Source organism: Chlorocebus sabaeus, chromosome X (assembly GCF_047675955.1).
Source record: "Chlorocebus sabaeus isolate Y175 chromosome X, mChlSab1.0.hap1, whole genome shotgun sequence".
NCBI classification, from domain to species: domain Eukaryota; kingdom Metazoa; phylum Chordata; class Mammalia; order Primates; family Cercopithecidae; genus Chlorocebus; species Chlorocebus sabaeus.
Window position 1 is genome coordinate 135,740,399 of NC_132933.1, and position 25,015 is coordinate 135,765,413.

General features: G+C 42.4%; 1 protein-coding gene across 2 annotated transcripts in view; it reads right to left on the minus strand.

Annotated features, from left to right (window-relative positions):
- The window catches only part of REPS2 (RALBP1 associated Eps domain containing 2), a 268,818-nt gene that overhangs the window by 24,743 nt on the left and 219,060 nt on the right, over positions 1-25,015 (minus strand). Inside the window, exon 18 of one of the 2 annotated variants that reach the window (XR_012092076.1) lies at positions 17,961-18,130. Coding sequence is in view for 1 of the 2 variants with exons in the window: in XM_073013858.1 (XP_072869959.1) it covers positions 18,086-18,130 (45 nt within the window). In the remaining variant the exon portion in view is untranslated. Of the gene's footprint in view, positions 1-13,590; positions 18,131-25,015 lie in introns of those variants that run through there. The other variant, XM_073013858.1, reaches the window with a different exon arrangement.

Here is a 25,015-nt window from a genome sequence, read left to right on the forward strand (position 1 = left end):
AAAAAATGTTCTTGGGTTTTTGGCCTTGCTTATTTCTTCCACTTAGATGTCTCCTCTATTTACCAAAAACATAAACCATGGCCTTCCTCTGTGGCTACATCTACTATGGGGGTTTCATACTTTTAGCTAATAGTTTCATCTCCAAAGGACAATCCCCATACCCATGTTCCATTCTCCTACACCTGTGCCTTTGCAACACCCACTTGGCAGGTAAACCCTTAATGGAGTTCCAAATGTCTGTTCCTCCTTCATTCTGGAGGATTAGGCCTGTAGAATTGAGACCAGACACTGACAGCGGACACACTCTTGGCCGAGATCCAGGGCAACTTCTCCCCCAACTCCTGATATTTTTTCAGTCATAATAGCTGTAGGTAGGACACCCCTTGACTTTAGGTTTCTCTCTACTTATTTCCCAAATTCACAGGCCTGGTGTAGCAGGTTAAGGCAGCAACAGAAAACTGAAACAGCTGGTATTAATCTAACCCTAAGTAGGACTCAGGTTATGTTTCCCAGAAGCAGAGCCTAAGATAGGGATTTCTGTTCAAGTGATTGATTGGAAGGGAGCAGGATGGGGCAGTGCGGAAAGTCTAAGCAAGGATGTGGTTCTGGCCAGGCACAGTGGCTCACGCCTGTAATTCCAGCACTTTGGGAGGCCGAGGTGGGTGGATCACTTGAGGTCAGGAGTTTGAGACCAGCCTGGCCAACACGGTGAAACCCCGTCTCTACTAAAAATACAAAAATTAGCTGGGCGTGGTGGCACACGCCTATAGGAGAATGGCTTGAACCTGGGAGGTGGAGGTTGCAGTGAGCCAAGATCGCCACTACACTCCAGCCTGGGTGACAGAGCCAGACTGTCAAGAAAGAAAGAAAGAGAGAAAGAGAGGGAGAGAGGGAGGGAGGAAAGGAGGAAAGGAAGAAAGGAGGGAAAGGAAAGGAAAGGAAAAGGAAAAGGAAAAGGAAAGGAAGAAAGAGAAAGAAAGAGAGAAAGAAAAAAGAAAGAAAGAAAAGCATGTGGTCTCTACTGGAGACTTGCTTCAACCTGATCCCACAGCAGCCCACGGGAAGCATAAAAGCACGATGAAGTTACTGAAACCTCAGGGCAAGGCTTTTATACCCCCATGCCAGTCAGTCATTTGTTAGTCTGGGAGCTGTGAATGAGTAGGGGCGGGGCACAGCTTGCAGAGATGGGAGCAGCTATGAGCTAACAGCCAACACTCACAGGTGCTGGGGAATGGGAACCCCTGAGACATAACCTTGGGCAAAGCAACCTAAATGTATAACACTCAGCTGCCTCATTGTTAGGCCACAAGCACAACTTTTTTCCCCACAATTTTACAGTGCATCTCTCCTGTGCCTTCTCAAAGATATGACTTTGCCCTGATTAGCCCAAGGCACCTATTTGCTAGGAGGTGGAAGTGGGTGTGGTAGGGTGAGGGGAGATTGAGATTTTGCTAGAGGGGGCCAGGTGCGGTGGCTCATACGTGTAATCCCAGCACTTTGGGAGGCTGAAGAGGGTGGATCACTTGAGGCCAGGAGTTCGAGACCAGCCTGGCCAACATGGTGCAACCCTATCTCTACTTAAAAAAAAAAAAAAAAAAAGGAAAAAATTAGCCAGGCATGGTGGCGGCTCCCTGTAATCCCAGCTACTTGGGTGGTTGAGGTAGGAGAATCGCTTGAACCCAGGAGGCGGAGGTTGTAGTGAGCAGAGATAGTGCCACTACACTCCAGCCTGGGAGGCAGAGCAAGACTCTGTCTCAGAGAGAGAGAGAGAGAGAGAGAGAGAGAGAGAGAGAGAGAGAGAGAGAGATTTTGCTACAGAGGGAATGTAGACAGAAAATCCAAAGTAATATTCGGCTTTTAGGGAATGTAGACAGAAAATCCAAAGTAATATTCGGCTTTTGACATTCAAAATCGGATTATGCAGCAGGCAAGAGGTTTAGAAGCCAAGAGATTGTCTTGAGGAAGGACTTTCCAGAATCCTTTGTCTCCTCCTGTAGCCAATAGTGAATAAAGTTGGAAGACTCAGCTCCTGGGTTTTTTACTATAGGGCAAAGGGGAGGACTTTGTCTGCCATGAAAGCTTCTCAAGCTCAGGTGCTACCTCAATTTCAGCTCGGTGTCCCCAGGGCCTGACATGCTGAAGATACTCAATGAATGTTTATGGAATGAATGAGAGCCAAGAGACCATCGTCAGTAAGCATCCTGTTGCTGAAGGTGTGGTCCATGGACTAGCAGCATCAGCATCACCTGGGATCTTGTTAGAAATGCAGTGTCTCTTTGAAACCAATGAGAACAAAGATACAACATACCAAAATCTCTGGGACACATTTAAAGCAGTGTGTAGAGGGAAATTTATAGCACTAAATGCCCACAAGAGAAAGCTGGAAAGATCTAAAATTGACACTCTAACATCACAATTAAAAGAACTAGAGAAGCAAGAGCAAACACATTCGAAAGCTAGCAGAAGGCAAGAAATAACTAAGATCAGAGAGAACTGAAGGAGATAGAGACACAAAAAACCCTCCAAAAAATCAATGAATCCAGGAGTTGGTTTTTTGAAAAGATCAACAAAATTGACAGACCACTAGCAAGACTAATAAAGAAGAAAAGAGAGAAGAATCAAATCGACGCAATTAAAAATGATAAAGGGGATATCACCACCGACCCCACAGAAATACAAACTACTATCAGAGAATACTATAAACACCTCTATGCAAATAAACTAGAAAATCTAGAAGAAATTCATAATTTCCTGGACACTTACACTCTTCCAAGACTAAACAAGGAAGAAGTTGAATCCCCGAATAGACCAATAGCAGGCTCTGAAATTGAGGCAATAATTAATAGCCTACCCACCAAAAAAAGTCCAGGACCAGATGGATTCACAGCTGAATTCTACCAAAGATACAAGGAGGAGCTGGTACCATTCCTTCTGAAACTATTCCAATCAATAGAAAAAGAGGGAATCCTCCCTAACTCATTTTATGAGGCCAACATCATCCTGATACCAAAGCCTGGCAGAGACACAACAAAAAAAGAGAATTTTAGACCAATATCCCTGATGAACATCGATGCAAAAATCCTCAATAAAATACTGGCAAACCGGATTCAGCAGCACATCAAAAAGCTTATCCACCATGATCAAGTGGGCTTCATCCCAGGGATGCAAGGCTGGTTCAACATTCGCAAATCAATAAACATAATCCAGCATATAAACAGAACCAAAGACAAGAACCACATGATTATCTCAATAGATGCAGAAAAGGCTTTTGACAAAATTCAACAGCCCTTCATGCTAAAAACGCTCAATAAATTCGGTATTGATGGAACGTATCTCAAAATAATAAGAGCTATTTATGACAAACCCACAGCCAATATCATACTGAATGGGCAAAAACGGGAAAAATTACCTTTGAAAACTGGCACAAGACAGGGATGCCCTCTCTCACCACTCCTATTCAACATAGTGTTGGAAGTTCTGGCTAGGGCAATCAGGCAAGAGAAAGAAATCAAGGGTATTCAGTTAGGAAAAGAAGAAGTCAAATTGTCCCTCTTTGCAGATGACATGATTGTATATTTAGAAAACCCCATTGCCTCAGCCCAAAATCTCCTTAAGCTGATAAGCAACTTCAGCAAAGTCTCAGGATACAAAATTAATGTGCAAAAATCACAAGCATTCTTATACACCAGTAACAGACAAACAGAGAGCCAAATCATGAATGAACTTCCATTCACAATTGCTTCAAAGAGAATAAAATATCTAGGAATCCAACTCACAAGGGATGTAAAGGACCTCTTCAAGGAGAACTACAAACCACTGCTCAGTGAAATCAAAGAGGACACAAACAAATGGAAGAACATACCATGCTCATGGATAGGAAGAATCAATATCGTGAAAATGGCCATACTGCCCAAGGTTATTTATAGATTCAATGCCATCCCCATCAAGCTACCAATGAGTTTCTTCACAGAATTGGAAAAAACTGCTTTAAAGTTCATATGGAACCAAAAAAGAGCCTGCATCTCCAAGACAATCCTAAGTCAGAAGAACAAAGCTGGAGATATCTCGCTACCTGACTTCAAACTATACTACAAGGCTACAGTAACCAAAACAGCATGGTACTGGTACCAAAACAGAGATATAGACCAATGGAACAGAACAGAGTCCTCAGAAATAATACCACACATCTACAGCCATCTGATCTTTGACAAACCTGAGAGAAACAAGAAATGGGGAAAGGATTCCCTATTTAATAAATGGTGCTGGGAAAATTGGCTAGCCATAAGTAGAAAGCTGAAACTGGATCCTTTCCTTACTCCTTATACAAAAATTAATTCAAGATGGATTAGAGACTTAAATGTTAGACCTAATACCATAAAAATCCTAGAAGAAAACCTAGGTAGTACCATTCAGGACATAGGCATGGGCAAAGACTTCATGTCTAAAACACCAAAAGCAATGGCAACAAAAGCCAAAATTGACAAACGGGATCTAATTAAACTAAAGAGCTTCTGCACAGCAAAAGAAACTACCATCAGAGTGAACAGGCAACCTACAGAATGGGAGAAAATTTTTGCAATCTACTCATCTGACAAAGGGCTAATATCCAGAACCTACAAAGAACTCAAACAAATTTACAAGAAAAAAACAAACAACCCCATCAAAAAGTGAGCAAAGGATATGAACAGACATTTCTCAAAAGAAGACATTCATACAGCCAACAGACACATGAAAAAATGCTCATCATCACTGGCCATCAGAGAAAGGCAAATCAAAACCACAATGAGATACCATCTCACACCAGTTAGAATGGCAATCATTAAAAAGTCAGGAAACAACAGGTGCTGGAGAGGATGTGGAGAAATAGGAACACTTTTACACTGTTAGTGGGATTGTAAACTAGTTCAACCATTATGGAAAACAGTATGGCGATTCCTCAAGGATCTAGAACTAGATGTACCATATGACCCAGCCATCCCATTACTGGGTATATACCGAAAGGATTATAAATCATACTGCTATAAAGACACATGCACATGTATGTTTATTGCGGCACTATTCACAATAGCAAAGACTTGGAATCAACCCAAATGTCCATCAGTGACAGACTGGATTAAGAAAATGTGGCACATATACACCATGGAATACTATGCAGCCATAAAAAAGGATGAGTTTGTGTCCTTTGTAGGGACATGGATGCAGCTGGAAACCATCATTCTTAGCAAACTATCACAAGAACAGAAAACCAAACACCGCATGTTCTCACTCATAGGTGGGAACTGAACAATGAGATCACTTGGACTCGGGAAGGGGGACATCACACACTGGGGCCTATCATGGGGAGGGGGGAGGGGGAAGGATTGCACTGGGAGTTATACCTGATGTAAATGACGAGTTGATGGGTGCTGACGAGTTGATGGGTGCAGCACACCAACATGGCACAAGTATACATATGTAACAAACCTGCACGTTATGCACATGTACCCTAGAACTTAAAGTATAATAATAATAATAAATAATAAATAAAATAAAATAAAATAAAATAAAATAAGAAATGCAGTGTCTCAGGTCCCATCCGTGGCACACTGTCAGAATCTTCATTTTCACAAACCTCCACGTGATTCCTGTGCACATTCATGTTTGAGCACCACTGCCTCAGCACACTGCAGGATCGGTGACTGGATGACCACAAGGTTGGCAAACTTCTTCAACAGTCAAACAGTAAATATTTTCTGCTTTGTGGGTCACATATGGTCTCTGTATTAACTACTCAACACTGTTGCTACAGCATGAAAGCAGCCAGTGGCAATAGGTGAATGAATGAGTGCAGCTGTGTTTTAATAAAACTTTATTTACAAAAACAGGAGGCCAGCAGGATTTGGTCTGTGGGCCATAGTTTGCTGACTCATGGTTTTCCAGAAGGCAAGGTGTCTGATTTCATGGAAATAATACTTTTTAATCCCAATCTCCCCTCCCACCCTTGCTTCCACCCTGAGCTTCCAAAAGGGAAGGAATTCCCAGTGACCCTCAGAGAAATGTGTAGCTTGACTTCTTAGCGGCTGAGGGAGCTCCTGTAGAATATCCTTTGCTTTCCATAGCCCCATTCCTATTAGGAAGTGTTATCTGCATGAAATTTTTGAGAGAAGAGATGCTTCAGAACTTTCTCTTTTTTTATTTTTCTCTTAAAGTATAAATAAAAATGTGTATATATTATACAAAAGAATGTATAAAACATATGTGTATTCATACCCTAAAGAAAAGCAATAAAATGAACACCATGTACCATTACCCAGCCTAAGGAGTAGAGCTTTACCATATCCAGAAGCCCCCGCACCCCTTATGTCCATCTACAATTGAACCCCGCTCTCCACCCCACCAGAGGTAACCATTATTCTTAATGTGTCTTAATCTCCCCCCCGCTTTGCTTTCTATTTTTTTTTTATCGCCCTATGCATGTATCCTTTTTCCTTTCATGGAACTGTATGCAAATAGAATCATACTGCATAACTCCCTCTATGATTCTTCTCATCAAACATCTCATTTCTGAGATTCAGCCATGTTGGTGCATGTAGCTATAGCTCCTTCATTTTCACTGCAGTATTGTACTCCATTATATGAATCTACCGCAACTGATTTATCCATTCTATTGTGGGCAGACACATGGGTTGTTTCCAATTTGGGGCTCTTACACTTTCATGAATGTTCTTGCACACATCTCTCATACATGTATGCAAGAGATTCTCAAGGGTGTATGCCTTGGAATGAAATTGCCAGTTTGTAGGGTGTGCACATGTCAATCATTCTCCAACCAGCCATGGATAAGGCTTCCTAGTGCTCCACACCCTTGTTTCATGGATTTATTTATTCCAGTTCCTTCTATTCATTCATCTCTTTTTTAGTCATAGTTCTAGCTTCATGCTTTTGGTTTCTTTCTCTAGTAACTCTTCAGTTCTGCTACATGATTCATTCATTTGGCATATATATACTAAGCATCTATGCTATACCCACACATTGAGTTGGGCAATAGAGCTTGGACAAACATAAGACATGGGCTCTACCTTCAAGGGGTTCAGTTATTAATTAAGACAAACATAAAAACAAATTATTTAAAAATAATGTGGTTTGGGCAAAAATAGAAATTTGTGCAAGGCATTATGGGAGCACTGAGGAGGGGTACCCAGGGCTTGGGTCCAAGAGGCCATTGACTGCAGATGGAGTAGGGTGGAGATAATTACCAGCTTCTTAGACACTGTCAATGTGGATTACACACACACACACACACACACACACACACACACACACACACAAGGATTCCCACCTCCAGAGTGCCAGTCAAACTTAAAAACTGACGGTGAAGTGTTAGATGTCAAATCCCAGTCCTTTTCCCACAGTGAAAGGCGCATGAATTAAGTTGAAGTTTCCTTTGAAAATGTATTCTTCCAAGTTTCTAACATCAGGCTCTACATCCCAGGCCATCCTCCCTCCTCTGCTCGAGTTGTGTATTCAGTTTATGTCATGGCGAACAATGCCCTATATAGAGAGGGGCTTTAGAAGCCCCACACTTACCACAAAGCCTGTACCCTACCCGAACCATCCCTAGGAGGCCTGGGATCCAGGCAAAACTCACTTTGTGCTCTTAGCATAAAGGTGATATTAAGTGCTGTTCCAAAATAAAAAAGCAGCCTCCAATTGGGCACACGGTCACTGAGGAATAGGCAGAGACCATGAGTAGTCCACACAATTAGCCTCAGAGCCACTCCCCATTTTTGTACATGGTTGCTGGTGGGATTTCCCACCCAACTGCTAGCGCCCATGTCTTGGTTGGTTGGCTGCCCTAGGCTGCCAGAGCCTGCTTGGTCCTTGGGTACAGACATCTGAAATTGCTCAGGGAGCCCATTGGCAAAATGGCTGATGGGTACAGGGTGTAAACCCCCCTTGTCCCCTGATGGAGACACTATCTCCAGAGCACTGCTGCAGGATTGAATCAGTTTTATCTCAACGGGGTTTTCCCTGATGCACCCTTGCTTGGTCTCCTTCTCCTCTCAGGGCCACTTCTGCATTCCCCAACTGGCCTTTAAATCAGTACTTTCCTATGAAGCCTGAAGTCAGAGTTTACTTCCGGGGAACTCAACCTAAGGCAAAAAGTGAGTATTGGTATTGGCAGGCTGTGGGTCCCTCTACTCAACTAGGTAAAGATGGTGCAGAAAAGAGAAGTTTGCTTAAGAGCCTCAGACCTTTGCATACACAATCTGGTGACAGGCATCTGGACCAGCTTGCCTCCTAGTTCAGCCATAAGCCACAAGGCGTGCCTCCCCTCAGCAACTGCCCTGTTTCTCTCTATTCTTGGCAAGGTAATGAGCCCCCCTATGTTTTCTAGACCAAGGTCTTCCCCACTAAAATGCAAATAGGTCTCCTGGAAGCTACTGAAAGTAGCATCACAGATAAACTTTGCTTGGGCTGGCCCTCATGTTTCTGAAAAGTGTCATGGAAAAGGCACACAGGTTTGAGTCCTGACCACTCTTCCTGGCGTTCCAATGAGGAAGGATTTGGGAGCACTTTCACCTGGGAAAGGGAGATAGCAAAAGAATGCTCATTTGACATCAACTGGGCCCTTCCTTGCCATATTTGCTCTGAAGGAAATTTAAAGGTATAAATGTCCTTGATCACAGAGGGTTATGGAAATACTAAGGGAACATTTTCAGTCTTAATGGAGTGCCTCTAAATCATGTGTCTTGGTAGCACAGATCCTGCTGACTTGGGATTTTAGAACTAGCAGCTGTGAAAAATCCGTACCGTCCATCACTGTAAAACTCATCATTTCCCTGGGGTCTGAAGCTGGCAGAGCTAAGGAAGAAAGAAAATACACCGAGGAGGAGACACTGCAGGAAAAGCAGTCGGGGCTTTTGGAGTCACACACTGACATTCATCATCATTAGTCAAATGAAGAGGTAAGCCAAGGGCCGGCAGCCACCCCATTATTGACTCCTGCCTCTGAAGGGCCAGCAGAAGGTGGGCCAGAGATCTTGTGAGAGGCCCATGGTCTTTAGCCCAAGTGCCACTTGGGTGTGAGGTGGCCCCATAGAGACCTTCAGCAGAGCCATGGCTGGGTACCCTTGGTGTTCCTGCCCTGACCTATGCATGATGGGCAGAAATTTGGTACAAGGTAATTATCAATTAGAGCAGAACTGAAATGAAGTATAGGATGGGTCTCTGGAGAGGGTGTAGGTAAGATCAAGAAGGTAAGGCCTCAAGAATGAAGAGACTTCGGGGCATATATGGTTGTGAACAGAACTACTCTATGTTCACTGAAATCGATTTCCTTCTCTTCTGCATACTGCTGAGGAAGCAACATTCAGTCCTTGTTCTCTGCTCTGAGCTGTCAGAAAGTGGCCCACTAGAGTCAGGCTGGAATCAAATCTCTGTGTAACACTCCAGAGTCAACTCAGTCTGCTTAGTTAGCTTGGGAAGCAATCAATTACCACTGCTTTACCTTCTGGTGTGGGTAAATCTGTATTAAAGCCAGTTGAGGAGTCTAGAAGTGGCACTGAGAAGGGAAGGAGGCCAAGCAAGGGTGCATCAGGGAAAACCCCGTGGAGATAAAACTTTGACTTAATCCTGCAGCAGTGCTCTGGAGATAGTGTCTCCATCAGGGGACAAGGGGGAGTTTACACCCTGTACCCATCAGCCATTTTGCCAATGAGGCTGTCCCTGGGAATTCCAGTTCTCTGTACCCAAGGACCAAGCAGATTCTGGCAGGCCCCCCAACCAAGACATGGGTGCTGGTTGTTGGATGGCACAGAGCTAGATGCATTCCCCATCCTGCCTTGGCTTAGGCATTGACATGTAACTGAGTTCTGGCTAATGGAATGTGGACAGAAGTAAGGTGTACTGTGTCCTCACCTGGGCTGTGGAACCTCCTACAGGATCCTCCATACTTCCTTCCCCCACCTGCCTTTCTGAGGCAGAGGACCTAGTGGATGACACTGAAGCTCTAGGGGAGGGCAGAGCCTCAGGCAGAAGGGACCTGGATCTCTGCATGACTGCATGGAGCAAAACCTTCATCCTCACATGGCCAGCTGGACTTTATGTGAGCAAGAAATAAATGTCTATTGTGTTAGGCCCCTCAGAATTGGGGGTTTGTCTGTTATAGCAGCTAACATTGCCTAAATTAATTCAATGAAGAAGCTAGACTATGACAAAAGTAATCTTCAATATTGCACTATTGAGCCAAGGATGGGCCCTGATGGCAACAATCCTAATGAGAGGCAAGGAAACTCACACAAAAAAACTAGCTGCCTGTATCAAAAATGTCCCTTCCCAATTTGAGAAGCAGGGTGGTATGCAAAAGCCAAGTGCTATGCAGGCCAGCAGGTAAAAGCATGAATTCTGCTTTTGTCATTTGCTAGTGATGTGACCTCACAAGGAGGCTTCCTCTCTAAGGCTTAGTTTCTTTATCTGTAAAATGGAGATAACCATGTCTAATTCTTGTGGTTCTATCACTCAGTTTCAATAAGATTATGCATTTAACGTGTCCATACAATGCCTGACACCTGGTAGGCCTGTCTGAAATAAGAGTTTTCCATTTTCTTCCTTGTCTTTCTCTACACCACCATTTCCCCCATAATCACTGGGTAGTGTTTGACCTCAACAAAATGGCACACACATATACCTTCTCCCAATTTCTCAAGTGTAGGAGAAAGGCAGAGGCTGGTGCTGGCCTTCTCTGTCATGCTGGGGCCACTTGACCAAGGCTTTCATTCCCTTGATTGATCACGTTCATTTCAAACTGCATTTGGCTGCCCAGAAAAATTCATCTCCAGCCTTCACAGTGAACTGGAAGGCTGGCCTGGCCCCAAAGACACCTCAGCAAATCTGCTACCCAGCTCCAGTGGCGGGCAGCCAGGCATCTGGTCCCTCAGTCTCAGTCATGCAGCTGTGACTGACAGCAGCAGGGAGCTGAAGCTCTGATGTGAAGATCTGCTTTGGCTTCTAGAAAAATAGCAGCAGCAGCAGCAGCGGCGGCGGCAGCAGTGACAGCAGGCTCCATTGAAAAGCAGCCCTGCCAGCACAGCTGAGGTTGATGCCCCGCTGCCCAGGGACCCACACTGGAGGGTAAAACAGCAGGTAATTGATGGCTTCCCAAACTAACTTAGCGGACTGAATTGACTCTGGAGTTTAAGACAGAGGTTTGATTCCAGCCTGACCCTAGCAGGCCATTTCCTGACAGCTCAGAGCAGAGAACAAGAATTGAATGTTGCTTCCTCAGCTGTATGCAGAAATAATCCCTGGCAAGTGTGGGTGGCTCTAGTAGTGGGTCTCAACCCTGGCTGCACATTAGAATCACCTGGGAGCTTTAAAAATTCCTGATACCCAGGCCACGCCCCAGACCAATTTACATCAGAATTTCTGGGGCCAGGACCCAGGCATCTGTTGTTTTTAAAGCTCCCCAGATGATTCCACTGTGCAGCCAGAGGTGAGAATTGCTGGTCTACAGCTTTCAAGTACCAGCCCAAGCATTAACTCCCTTGATGTATGTGAGGTAGCGTAAGTGCTGTTAATCCTATTTGACAAAGGAGACAATAAACTCAGACAGGAAGAATAATTTGCTTAGTCATATGCTTGATGAGTGAAGAAGCTGGGATGCAGTTCAGGCCTTTGGTATTTAAGTCAGTCACCTAATGCCTACTCTTCTGGCCTCATCTTCTTCTATAAAATGGGAATAGCATTAGTACCTACTTTACAGGGTTGTTGTTAGGATGAAGTAACTCAATTATTATTATTTTTTTAAATTCATTTGACTTAATATGTACATATAACCTTCCAGTGTGCCCAGGACTATTCAAGCACTTTACAAATGTTAACTCAGGTTAGTTTGCTAAAATGCCTCCTATGCCCTCCTACACCACCAGGGAAATTGATCTAGGGAGCAATTTAGCAACACTATCAATTGCCTCTAAAATATGTGAACTTTTAACCCAACAAATCCATCTTTTATAATTTGTGAAAAAGAAATAATTAAGGTCCTATGCAAAGATTGAACCACAAGGGTGATAGGGTGATCACTGCAGTTTTATTTAAAATGACAAAAATACATTGGAACACTAAGGTTCAAATATAAGGGATTCATTAAATAGTATATCAAAAGCAGAAACAGTGTGGCTCAATTCTAAGTGGTGTATGGCAAATGGATCCTAGAGTAGCTTCATGTTCACGCCCTGTGTAATGCTCCCACTTGTGGAGTGTGAGCAGGACCTGAGACTTGCTTCTAACAAATAGAATATGGCAAAAGTGATGGGGTGTCACTCTTGTGGTTAGATTATGATAGATATAGATAGAGATATAATACTTATCTTACAGGCCTTAAGGAAACAAACCACCATGTTATGAACTGCCTACAGAGAGGGCCACCTGGCAGGCAACTGTGAGTGGCCTCTAGGACCTAAGGGCAGCCTCCATTCAACAGCCAGGAAGAAGCCAGGCCCTCAGTCACACAGCTTCAAGAGAATAAATTGTGTCAACAACCCAAATGAGCTTAGATGAGAGAATTCTTCCCCAGTCAAACCTCCAGCTGAGAACACAGCTTGACCTACCTCATGCTAGCAGCCTTGTGAGACTCCGAGCAGAGAATCAAGCTAAACTGTGCCTGAACTCCTGATTCATGGAAACTGTAAGATAATTAATATGTGTTGTTTTTAGCCTCTGAATTTGTGGTAATTTGTTACATTGAAATAGAAAACTAATACAGATTATTTTAGATGAAAGACATTTATAAAATATGATTAAATTACAAAGCTCAGATTATAAAGGACTATGATACACACATACACCCCACACACACACATACATACACACACAGAGACTCTGAAAAGCAGCAATACAGTAAAATTTGGAATGACTTTGATTTCTTTCTTTTTGATTCTCTGTACTTTCTAAAATTACTTTTATTATTAATATAATATTAGAAAACATTAAAATAAATACTAAATAAAATATTCAAGTGTTAAGAGTGGTTATCTCTGGGTGGTAAAATTATGTATTAATTTTATATTCTGAAATTCTAGGAAGTTATTTGAATTTTTCTGCTATGAAGAGCTGACACTGTTTATTGTAATTAAACAGAATAAATAAATAATTCCCAATTGTTTGTTCCAGTGTAGAAAAAATTCTACCATCATTGCTCCCAGATTTAATTAAGACAGAAAAACCATCCACCTAGGACCTGTAGTCCATTCTTACATTGCTATAAAGAACTACCTGAGGCCGGGCGCGGTGGCTCAAGCCTGTAATCCCAGCACTTTGGGAGGCCGAGACGGGCGGATCACGAGGTCAGGAGATCGAGACCATCCTGGCTAACACGGTGAAACCTCGTCTCTACTAAAAAAAAAATACAAAAAAAAAAACTAGCCAGGCGTGGTGGCGGGCGCCTGTAGTCCCAGCTACTTGGGAGGCTGAGGCAGGAGAATGGCGTGAACCCGGGAGGCGGAGCTTGCAGTGAGCTGAGATCCGGCCACTGCACTCCAGCCTGGGCGACAGAGCGAGACTCCATCTCCAAAAAAAAAAAAAAAAAAAAAAAAAAAAAAAAAAGAACTACCTGAGACTGGGTAATTTATAAAGAAAAGAAGTTTAATTGGCTCATGGTTCTACAGACTGTACAAGAAGCATGGCTGGGAGGCCTTAGGAAACTTACAATCATGGCAGAAGGTGAAGGGGAAGTAGGCACATATTACATGTGTGGAGCAGGAGAAAGAGAGTGAAGAGGGAGGTGCTACACACTTTTAAACAACCAGATCTCGTGAGAACTCACTCACTACCACAACAACAGAAAGAGGGAAATCCACCTCCATGATCCAATCACCTCCCACCAGGTCCCTCCCTCAACACTGGGAATTACAAATCGCTATGAGATTTGGGCAAGGACACAGACCCAAACCGTATCAACCTGTCTGCCACAAATCAAGATACAGGATAACAGAGCTAACAGCACAAATTCTAGTATGACATGGCCAGGATTCTAAGCCTGGCTACCCAAGTATTGTATTTTCTGAAATTGGGCAAATTATTTGGCCTTTGTATATCTGTTTCCTCATCTATAAAATGGGATAATATCTATCTCACAGGGCAACCGTATCATGGGGACTCAGTAAGATCATGTACATAATTTATCCTTAAATGAGCCTGACATGTAATAGGTACTCAAAGAACATTTGGTTAGTGTTACCATCATCATTATTATTATTAACCAACCTCCCATCATAGGGGTAGCCAATATTTCAGTCCCAGTATTATTCTTAGGTTCAGTTCTTAAAACAAGTGCAGAAGAAAAACATAAGAATTATAATTACGGGCCAGGTGCACTGGATCACGACTGTAATCCCAGCACTTTGGGAGGCTGAGGTGGGTGAACTGCTTGAGCCCAGGAGTTTGAGACCAGCCTGGGCAACATGGCAAAATGCTGTCTCCACAAAAAAATATATATATAAAAATTAGCCAGGTGTGGTGGTGTGCACCTGTAGTCCCAGCTACTAGGGAGGATGAGGTAGGAGGATTGCTTGAACCCAGGAGGCCAAGGCTGTAGTGAGCTGTGATCACACCACTGCACTCTAGCCTGGGTGACAGAGTAAGACCCTGTCTCAAAAAAAATTATAATTATGGCATATTTGTTCAGATACTAGAAGGAGTCTCACATCTCTTGAAAGGCCTAAAGTAGATGCTGTGGGATGCTGAAGACACATTTTGCCCATTTCAATGTTAGAAAGAGGTTTAATAAAATTAGCATTATGCTTCTGCCAGGATGACATGGGTGGCAGAACTGGCCCTTTAAGAATCTGAGTCAAGCTGGTTTGAGGTTTATTGCATGCTATAATAAACTGGTTAGTTATGGTGTGAGGTGAGCCAGGTCTAGGTCAAAGCTCTCTCTCAACATTCCAGAGGCCTCTGGGAGCTGGGTGGGAAGCACTCCAAGGCCGCCATGAAGCACAACTGAAGAGATACAGCTGCCCTTGGGATATTGTCAAAATCTGGGCTTGGCTGGGGCAGGCCAGGCCAAGAAGACTTGACAAACAGGCTGGAGCAGGGGAGAGGCCAACACCAGGGGACCCGTAAGCAGGGCGTCTGTTGGTGTGGCCACAGGCAATAGGCAAACACCCTACCAGGCAGACAGATGGAGTCAAGGATGTCCTACAAAGTTTTCCCTGTCTAAGACAGACCTGGCCTTTGGAGTCTGGCAGAGAGAGGTGGGCAGAGGCTAGGCCAAGCCTACCAATGTCACAAAGGAGCAAAGTTACTGGTGGCAGTGCCAGAGCTCCAAAGTGCCAAGGATGGCTTGTTGTCTCAAGGAGCAATTCTAAGGGATGAGTCTCTCTCAGAAGCATGTGGCTCCAAGACACTCCCATGCACAGGCACTGAATTTCCCCCAGAGTGACCAGAAGTGAAATCCATCTAAATCTTTCCCCAGAAAATTCCTAAAGATCATCCTGTTTCCTCAGGAGGGCCTGTGTCCACTCACAAAGAAGAACTAAGCAGCCAAATGGTGGCATCCCTTTTGTTTAGATTAGGATCTCAGTAGTGCATGACAGAAAGGAACAATGTATCCCAGACTCAGAGAAGGGACAGTGCCTCTCTGGCAGGTCCAACATTATTATCATTATCCTTTAAAAGAACCTTTGGATGTGTTTGTTTTTGAAGAATTGGCCTTTGAAGATTCCAATCTTGAAATGCTAGAGCCAGCTTTCTAACAACCAAACAGATGGAAACAAGTTTAGGCGTAAATATTCTCTTGTGCATGGTAGGACTGTCCACAATTTAGCCAGTTTCTTGCCCTGGAAGGAAAATGTCTAACTTGAAAGGACACTCTACTTTGGTGCTTTCCTTTTTGCTTTCATAGCAAAAGCCATATCCAGGTCATTGTCTCCTTAGTATCAGAACTCTGGAGGAGCCATTTTGCCCTGCCTTTGGCTGCTAAATCCTACATCTCCAAATCACTTTTCTGAGGTATACAATACCCAACTCAAACTCCTGTGATGGTGTCAACATTTGTCAGGGCAAGTAATGCCAGATGCTGTAACAACCACCAAATCTCAATGAATTAACATGATAAAAGTTTATTTCTTGCTCACGCAAAGTCCACTCTGATGAAAGGTTCTCCTCCAAGGGGAGACTCAGGAATTTGGCGTGTGTCCATCTTGAGGTTCTGCCATCCTGTGGGTGCAAGATTGCCTGGGTATCATCCAACTGCCAGATAGGACAGAGGGAGAGCTTGGAGTGTCCTATACCTAACCCCTAGCCATCTCAGTCTGAAGGTTACACACACCCCTGCCACTTGCATCCCACTGGAGAGAACTAGTCATGTGCAAAGAGAACTGGGACAAGACAGTCCCTGGCTGGGTAGACCCTCCCTGGCAAAAACTCAACACTACAGAAGGGGGAACCCAAATCTTTGATTTTCAGCCAGTCTTTTCTTCCATGGTGCTTCTTTTGTTTCCTTTTTTGAGACAGAGTCTCACTCTATCACCCAGGCTGGAGTACAGTGGCATGATCACAGCTCACCCTAGAGCCTCAATTTTCCAGACTCAAGCAATCCTCCCACCTCAGCCTCCCAAGTAGCTTGGACTACAGGCATGCACCACCACACCTGGCTAATTTTTAAAAATTTTTTGTAGAGATGGGGTCTCACTCTGTTGCCCAGGCTAGTCTCAAACTCCTGGGCTCAAGTGATCCTCTTACCTCGGTCCCCCAGAGTGCTGGGATTACAGGCATGAGCCATCATGCCTGGCCCCACAGTGCTTCTTTACCTACTGAATTAATGCTGAAATCTTTGGGATGGCATACAAAGCCTAATGTACCCCCAATTCACCATGGATGCCATCTTCTAGCTCATCAGGATGATCCAGTTTTCCCCTGGATATATCAGTTAGCTTTCATTGCGTAGCAAACCATTCCAAAACTTAGTAGCTTAAAACAATACAGTTCTTCAAGTCACAATTTGCATTGAGCTTAGCTGAGAGGTTCTGGTCCAGCTGGGCTCACCCATGTCTGTGGTCAGCTGCTAAGCTGGCTGAGGGCTATAAGTCTAGAAGTTTCCTCAGCTGGGAGAGCTGGTCATTGCTTCACATGGTCTGTCATCCTCCAGCAGGCTAGTCCTGGTTTCCAAATATGGCAGTTTCTGCTTTATGACAATGAGAGCAGAATTGTGTTGAGCCATCTGAGACCCAAGCTTAGAACTCACATAGCCACACTTCTGCAGCATTTTATTGGACAAAGCATGTCAAAGCCAGCTCAGATTCAAGGGGTAGAGAACAGATTCCATATCTTGATAAGAGGAAGTTCAAAACTACTACTGTAACCAATGTACTGTGCTCTCCCATGCCTTCTCTACAATGTGCCTGTAACTGAAACCTCCCCTTTTTCCTTGTCTTTGCCTGTGAACAAGGCCCAATTCAAATGCCTCTGAATCCACAATAGCTTCTGCCTTAGTTTAAGTTGCTCCAAAAACAGAGCCTGAGACAAGAACTTGAGTACAGACATTGAGTGAAGAAGTGAAGAGAGTAAAACAGATATGGAGAACAAGCCAATATAAGGGTGCTCTACTGAGATCACTGTTGTAGGCAGTGAGAGGTAAATTCCACAGAGATCCCTGAGAAGCTATGGGATGCCTCTCAGACAGAGTCTTGCTCTGTTGCTCAGGCTGGAGTGCAGTGGTGCAATGTTGACTCGCTACAACCTCCACCTCCCACGACAAGAGATCCTCCCACCTCAGTCTCCCAAGCAGCTGGGACTACAGGCATGCACTACCATGCCCAGCTAATTTTTGTATTTTTTGTATAAACAAGGTTTCACCATGTTGCCTAGGATGGTCTCAAACTCCTGGGCTCAAGCGATCCTCCTACCTCCGCCTCCCAAAGTGCTGGTATTACTGGTGAGCCACCACGCCTGGCCCCCACCTTCTTTTGGTTGAGACTTACCCCACTGAACAGTATCTTCCCCGCACTTTCAAACTGCTCTTGCACATGGACCAAGCCAGCTCCCACAGCATTACAGAAAGCCCTGAGGCAGAAAGATACATGTGCCGACTTGAGGTGGGATGCTGTCAGCATGCTCCGAGTTTGCCTGGAAGGATCCACTGCAGCTGTGTCTGAAATCAGAGGGAGATCAGAGGTTTTGTAAGGTGCCAAAAATGTCAGGTATAATTTCCCTGATATCTTGTTGGAAGTAAATTCTTCCTCCTCAGAGATCCTGTGCTCCAAAGTTTCCATCACTCCAGTGGTACCCATCATACAGTTTTTAATTGCAGACATTCATAAATGTGTATAATCTCCCCTGCTGAACTACAAGCTCCTGGAAAACAGGAGCCACACTGGATAGAATTTTTAAAAATCCTACCTTAGCCCCTAATGCAAAGCTCTGTCAGTTTTGTTGGCTGTGTAATAGAAGAAACTCCTAGATCCAAGACATTGGAATATACTATTTCATTCATTTGTTCTGTCAACTTGTGACTGTAAGTGCCTACAATGGGCAGTACCAGAGCATCTGTAAACAAACAAACAAATAAAAACAAGCAGGAGACCCACTCTCCCCAGTCTTGAGAATCTTTTAATCTAGTTGTATATATAAACCACACATATATACCATAAAGTCCAAAACACCCAAAGCAACAAGCAAGCATGTCTAAGGCAGTGTCATCAGAGTGACCTGAGTGGACGATAGTTAAGTAGGGAAGACTCAGGTGAGGTGTTACATTGGTCTGGCGGCTGTAACAGAGGTCTATCTGAAAGAGATAATACAATAAAAAGGCAGTGCTATCTTCACCAAATGGTTCAAAATTTTTACTACGTTCTTCAGATCATAGATATAATATACACGCTTTATGGAAGATTTGGAAGAAGTCATAAAGAACAAAGAACAAAGTTAGTGCTCCCTCATAATCCTACCACCCAAAGGCAATCTCTGAAAACATTGTGGCATAGTTCCTTCTTGCCTTCTTCCTACATATTTATGTTATATGGTTGAAGTCATACTAGGTATTGATTCCTGGTTTATTTAGCATGAGAACTATAAGAGACAGAGAAAATTAAATCCAACTCCCACACTGTGTACATGAGAAATAGAAGCCCCAAAGAAATCAACATAAAAAGGCCCCAGAACTGAGATCAGAATAGAGGTCTCCCAATCTTAATCCAGTCCTTTTTCTATATGACACTACCTCTATTTACCTTTTTCTCACCACATAATTGTGAATCCAGACTGCAGAAACTTATGTTTGGGGCCTTAAAATTCCCAAATTAGTATGTACACCTAAAATTGTCTGTGTACATATGTATGCACCACTGTGGAAAGAACTAATGGCCACCAACATGGCTGCTATGAGAGTTAAAGAAGATAACATAAATGAGAAAGCACCCAACATACAGCAGGGACTCTGCGTGACTGGGGCAGACACATGTGTGTAGAGAAGGGCAGAGAAGAAATTCCAGCTCTGTTTTCTCCACACATCCTCAAGTGTAGGCACACAATGTTCTGTAGCTCAGGCTGGAATATAAAATAAACTTCTCAGCCAGGAAGGTGGCTCTGCCAGGTCTCCTCTGTGTCTGGGTGGATTCGTTTTTCTATAAACTTTATGGTCCTTTGCAAAGAATGACTACAAGTGCTACAGATGTTGCAGGCTCCTGTGAGCAGATGTTCATGACTGTAAAAATCTCAGGGAAATTATACCTCAGCCTTTTAAGTCAATGAGCTAAAACCCAACATAATGTTCTGGGCTCGTTTATTATTTTCCCCCATTAGAGCAGGCTGTGTATTAGTAGCAATGAAACAACTGCACTTCTTGGGGAATAGCCCACGGTCACTGGAGTCCCAGATAAGCCCAATCACTCTGTGTCTTAGTCACTATAATTCTTTTTTTCTGGGCTTAACTGACAACACAAACCCTCTGGTACCAGAGGAGAAACACATTCAGGGACTCTGTGGGTGACAAAGAAAGCAACACCCCTTCCACCTCTCTTCCCACAGCAACTTCCAATCCCTCCACTGCTATTATCACACAGGTCAGTGACGAGAGGATCAGAGCACCGAAAGAGAGCTTTGGAATTATTTAGCTTCCCTCTTGTGCTGGAACCCAATATAATCATAAAAATTGTGTATAATAATCATGAAGGCATAAAGGAATTTTAGGAATAGAGCATTAGAAGAAGCCACAGCTTGCTTGCTTTTTTCTTTCTCTCTTTTTTCTTTATTTCAGCAAATGCAAGAACATCTCTTTTGTTCACATATATATCAGTGCCTTTTGCAAGGAGGGATCAGGTTACTTGTATAAAGCTATGAATAATTTCTCTTCAAGAGTAAGGACAGGACATAACATTCTCACCACCATGAGCAAACAAGTACGCAGGCTGTTCTTTTTCCTCCCCACCACCCAACCTCTCCTCCCTTCATACCACTCCTGCTTCTCAAGTTTAGAAGTAAATGAGTAATTTAAAACAACCTCCCTGGCATGATGCTTCAACATTAGGCCAGGGCATTGCAAAAAGCACGCTCCAAGTAATTTTCAAAAGCAGAGTCTGTTCAAAAGCACACTCTGCTCCTCCCTCAGACAACTAAACAGGGTGTAGATTGGTTTACAACCTGATTCCCTGCAAATGGAATAAAAATGGAGTAGCATCCCTTAAAACAGAATTCTGGAGAAAGCCACATGAAAATATTGGACCCACTTTAAATGCCCAAGGGGAGAACAAGATTCCCAGGAAGGCAAACACTATGAACAATTTCTAACCAGCAAACAAATAGGCACTTCATTGCTGAGCCCGTCCCAAGCAAAGCAGCCAGGAGCCACCCTGGTTCTTTTGGTGGCAGTAGGCAAAGGTCCAGGTTCCCTTAGTTTATCCAAAGTGGTTCATCATCCACTTAAATATGCAGAGTTTGTTTTCAAAAGTCATTGCCAAAGGCTTCTCTCACAGTCTGACTGACTCAATAGATCCATGGAGTGAACCAGGGCTGCTTAGTAAGTTTGGTGGTCAGAAGCTGAAGAATTTCCCATCTGACAGCTTCTATTTTCTCTATGAAAATAATGACAAGTTTATTTCCCATAAATTCAGTTCAAGTGGTGTGTGTTTGTGTGTGTGGTGGTGGTGGTGGTGGTGATGGTGGTGGTGGAATGTCTAGGAAAATGAAGAGGGCTAGAAATAACCCCTGCAGAAAATGGGAGAAGGGAAGCTAAGGACATAAAAGATAACTGTTTCGAAAACACCACAGAACTGACCCAATAAAGGTTGGTTAATTTTGTTCATCTTTTTGAATACCCAGATTTTGGTTTCATTGATATTTCTCTATTGTTTTTATATTTTCTATTTCATTAATTTCCATTCTAATCTGTGTTCTTTCCTTTCTTCTGCTTTCTTTGGGTTTAGTTTTCTGTTGTTTTTCTAATTTTCTAAAGGTGGAAAATTAGGTTATTGACTGGGGATCTTTCTTATTTTTAATATAGGTATGTACAGTTATAAATTTATCTGTAAGCCCTGGTTTAGCTGCATTTCATAAGTATTGTCTATTTCTTGCTTCAATTCTGACAGCTTTTGCTTCATGTATTTTAGGACTCTGTTGTTAGGTGAACATATGTTTATGATTGTTATATCTTTCTGATGAATTGACTCTTTTATCATCATAAAATGTCCTTCTTTGTCACCAGTAACAATTTCTGTCTTAAAGTCTATTTTGTCTGATATTAGAATAGCCACTCTATCTCTTTTTGATTACTGTTTCATGATATATCTTTTTCTGTCCTTTTGCTTTCAACTTATTTGTGTCTTTGAATCTAAAGTATGTATCTTGTAGACTGTGTATTATTGGATCATGCTTTCTGTAATCTATTCTGTCAATCTCTGCCTTTTGATTGGAGTGTTTAACCCATTTATACTTAATGTAATTATTAATAATGTGAGATCTACATCTACCATTTTGCTATATTTTTGAGTCGTTTTCTTAGTGATTGCCCTGGGTATTGGAACTTACATTTTAACATATAAAAGTTGTATCTTAACATATAAAAAATCTAGTTTCACAACTTATTTTCAATAACATACAATAACTTTTCTCCTACATAGTTCCATTCCTTCCTGCCTCTTTTGTGCTGTTATTTTTCTAAAAATTACATCTTTATACATTATATGTTCATCAACAGATTTATAATTATTGATTTATGTAGTTGTCTTATAAATCAGAGAGGAGAAAAGAAAGAGTTACAAACAAAGTATATTTATACTGTTTTTTGTCTTTACCTATGTAGTTACCTTTACTGGTGTTCTTTATTTCTTGATGTGGAGTCAACTTACTATCTAGTGTTCTTTCATTTCAGTATTTAGTATGTCTTGTAGGACAGGTCTGCTTGTGACAAATTCTTTCCATTTTTGTTTATTTGAGAATGACTTCATTTCTAAAGAACAGTTTTGCTGAACATCAAATTCTTGGTTGATAATTGTTCTTTCAGCACTTTGAATATGTCATCCCACTATTTTCTAGCTTCAGTGGTTTCTGGTGAAAAATCAGCTCTTCATCTTATTGAGGATACCTTGTATGTGATGAGTTGCTTTTTTGCTACTTTCAAGATTCTTTCTTTACCTTTGATTTCCAACAGTTTGATTATGAGGTGTCTTAGTGTGATGCTCTGAGTTTTTCCAACTTGGAGTTCATTGAGCTTCTTGGATTTGTAGATTCATGTTTGTCATCAAATTTGGGAAGGTTTCACCCATTATTTCTGCCCCTTTATCTGTCTTCTCTCTTTCTGGGACTCCCACTATACAACTAATGGTATGCTTGACAGTGTCCCATAGGCCTCTGAGGCTCTGTTCATTTTTCTTCATTTTTTAATTTCTTTCCTAAGATTGAACAATCTCAATTCACCTATCTTCAAGTTCACTGATTCTTTCTTCAGCCTAAAGAAATTTGCTGTTTTTCCCCTCTAGTACTTTTCAACCCTGAATTTTTATTTGTCTGCTTTTATAATTTCTATCTCTTCATTGGTATTCTCTATTTGGTGAGACAACATTCTCATGCTTTCCTTTAGTTTTTAAGATACAGTTTCCCTCCACTGTTGAATATACTTAAAATAACTAATTTAAATTATGTATTTGTCTAATAAGCCCAAGATCTGGGCCTCCTCAAGAACAGTTTCTATTGATTGCTTTTACTCCCATATTTGGGGCATATTTTCTTGTTTCTTTTTATGTCCTATAATTTGTCATTACAAACTGGACATTTTGTATAATGTGATGTGGCAACTCTGAAAATCAGATTCTTCCTCCTCCCCATGGTTTGTGGTTGTTACTGTTTGGTGGTGTTGCTCTTTGTTCAGTGACATTTCTGAAATAATTCTGTAAAATCTGTATTCTTTGTCTCTACTCAGCTTAGTAGTTAATAATTGTACTGTCATTTCCTTAAATGCCTTGAACCAATAAATCTAAGTCTTTGCTGAGGGACTCTGTGCATGTTAGGACACACCTTTAACACTCAACCAGTATGAATGGTCTTACAGTTCTTGTCTAGATTCAGCCATTTTTCTTTGTTATAAGCCATTGGTTAATTTACAGAACTAGTTTAGAACTCTGTCTTAGCCTTCCCTTTCTGCTTATGCAGAAGCCTAAGGTCAGTCAGAAGTGAGGACTTAGGACCTTCTCAGTTATTTCTTGAGCATGTATGCAGCCCTGAGTATGCACACAAACCTGTACATGTGAACATGTGTGTAGTCTTCTAAATTTCCAGGAATATGTGACAGCTTTTCAAGGCCATCTATGAACATCTCATTCCCTAGTTTTTCCATTTATGTTTTTTAGTTAGCTTGTTATTTGTCTCAACTTTTACCACTGCCTCTGGCAGCCATAATATTAAACAATTGTTGCCGATTGTTTTTGACAAATGCCCTTGAGGAGAAGGCAGTTCACACTGAATGAACTCCGAGTCAGGTCAAAGAAAGACAAGCATTGTGGGTGAGCTTTTCCAGGGAACTATAAAATAGGTCAAATTATGACAGTTCTCTAAGAATGGGGCTTTGAAAGAGCTCCAACTCTGTTCTGACTCACCCAGTGGCTACCAGGTTGCTGGTTCTCACTGCAGTTGCATAGATCAAGCATACCCAAGCCAGTCTTTACTTCTGCAGGCTATTAGCTTTCAAGGCTATCACAGAACTGGGGAGAAGAAGATGGGAACTAGACAAGTTAAAATACCAGAAAACTCACTGTTCTTACTGAGGGCCACCCTATTTAAAAATTTAAATGCTTCCCAGATTGCCACAAGCTTTGGGTTAATTTCTAGAGTTCTGAAAAAGTTGATTTTGACCTCATTTGCCAGTGTTCTTGTTACTTTTATGCAGCAGAGGATTTTCAGAGGTCCCTGCTCCAACACTCCCAGTAATATTATTCCCAGGCAGTTCGCTTTTAAAGAATGCCTATGGTCTTGGGCAGGAGTGAGATGGCTTAGCTAAAAGTGTGGAAGTAAAGATGGCTGTTACTTCTTCTCAGTAGGTATTGCATTATTGTTTCCAATTATCCACCCTTCCCTGTATCCATGCCCTTTGCTCTGTGATGTTTCATTTCTTTGATCTACAGGTGCAGTATATTTCTCTTTTCCATTAATGATGTTTCTTGGCCATGTGGAACACAGACAAAAGTGAGCAAGTCAGTTCTGAGCTTACACCTTAAAGGACTTGATGTTCCCCCCACCCCTTTTATGCTTCTGCCATTGCTACAAGAACATATTCAGCTAAAACATTCTGGTCCAAGAAGGAAAACAGACACTTGGAGCTAGTCTGGACCCAATCTTCAACTTGCAGCCAAGTTTAGCCAAGCTCAGTCTATATCATCCAAATGCCAGTCAACTCACAGGTGCATGAGCAAGAACAAATTATTTAAGCCACTGAGATTTAGAATGGCTTTTAATGCAGCATTATTGTGGTGATAGCTGAGTTATTGTGGTGATAGCTGAGTGATACAAAACATATTTTTTGGTTACACCCTCAGAGTCTGCCTATTCTAAG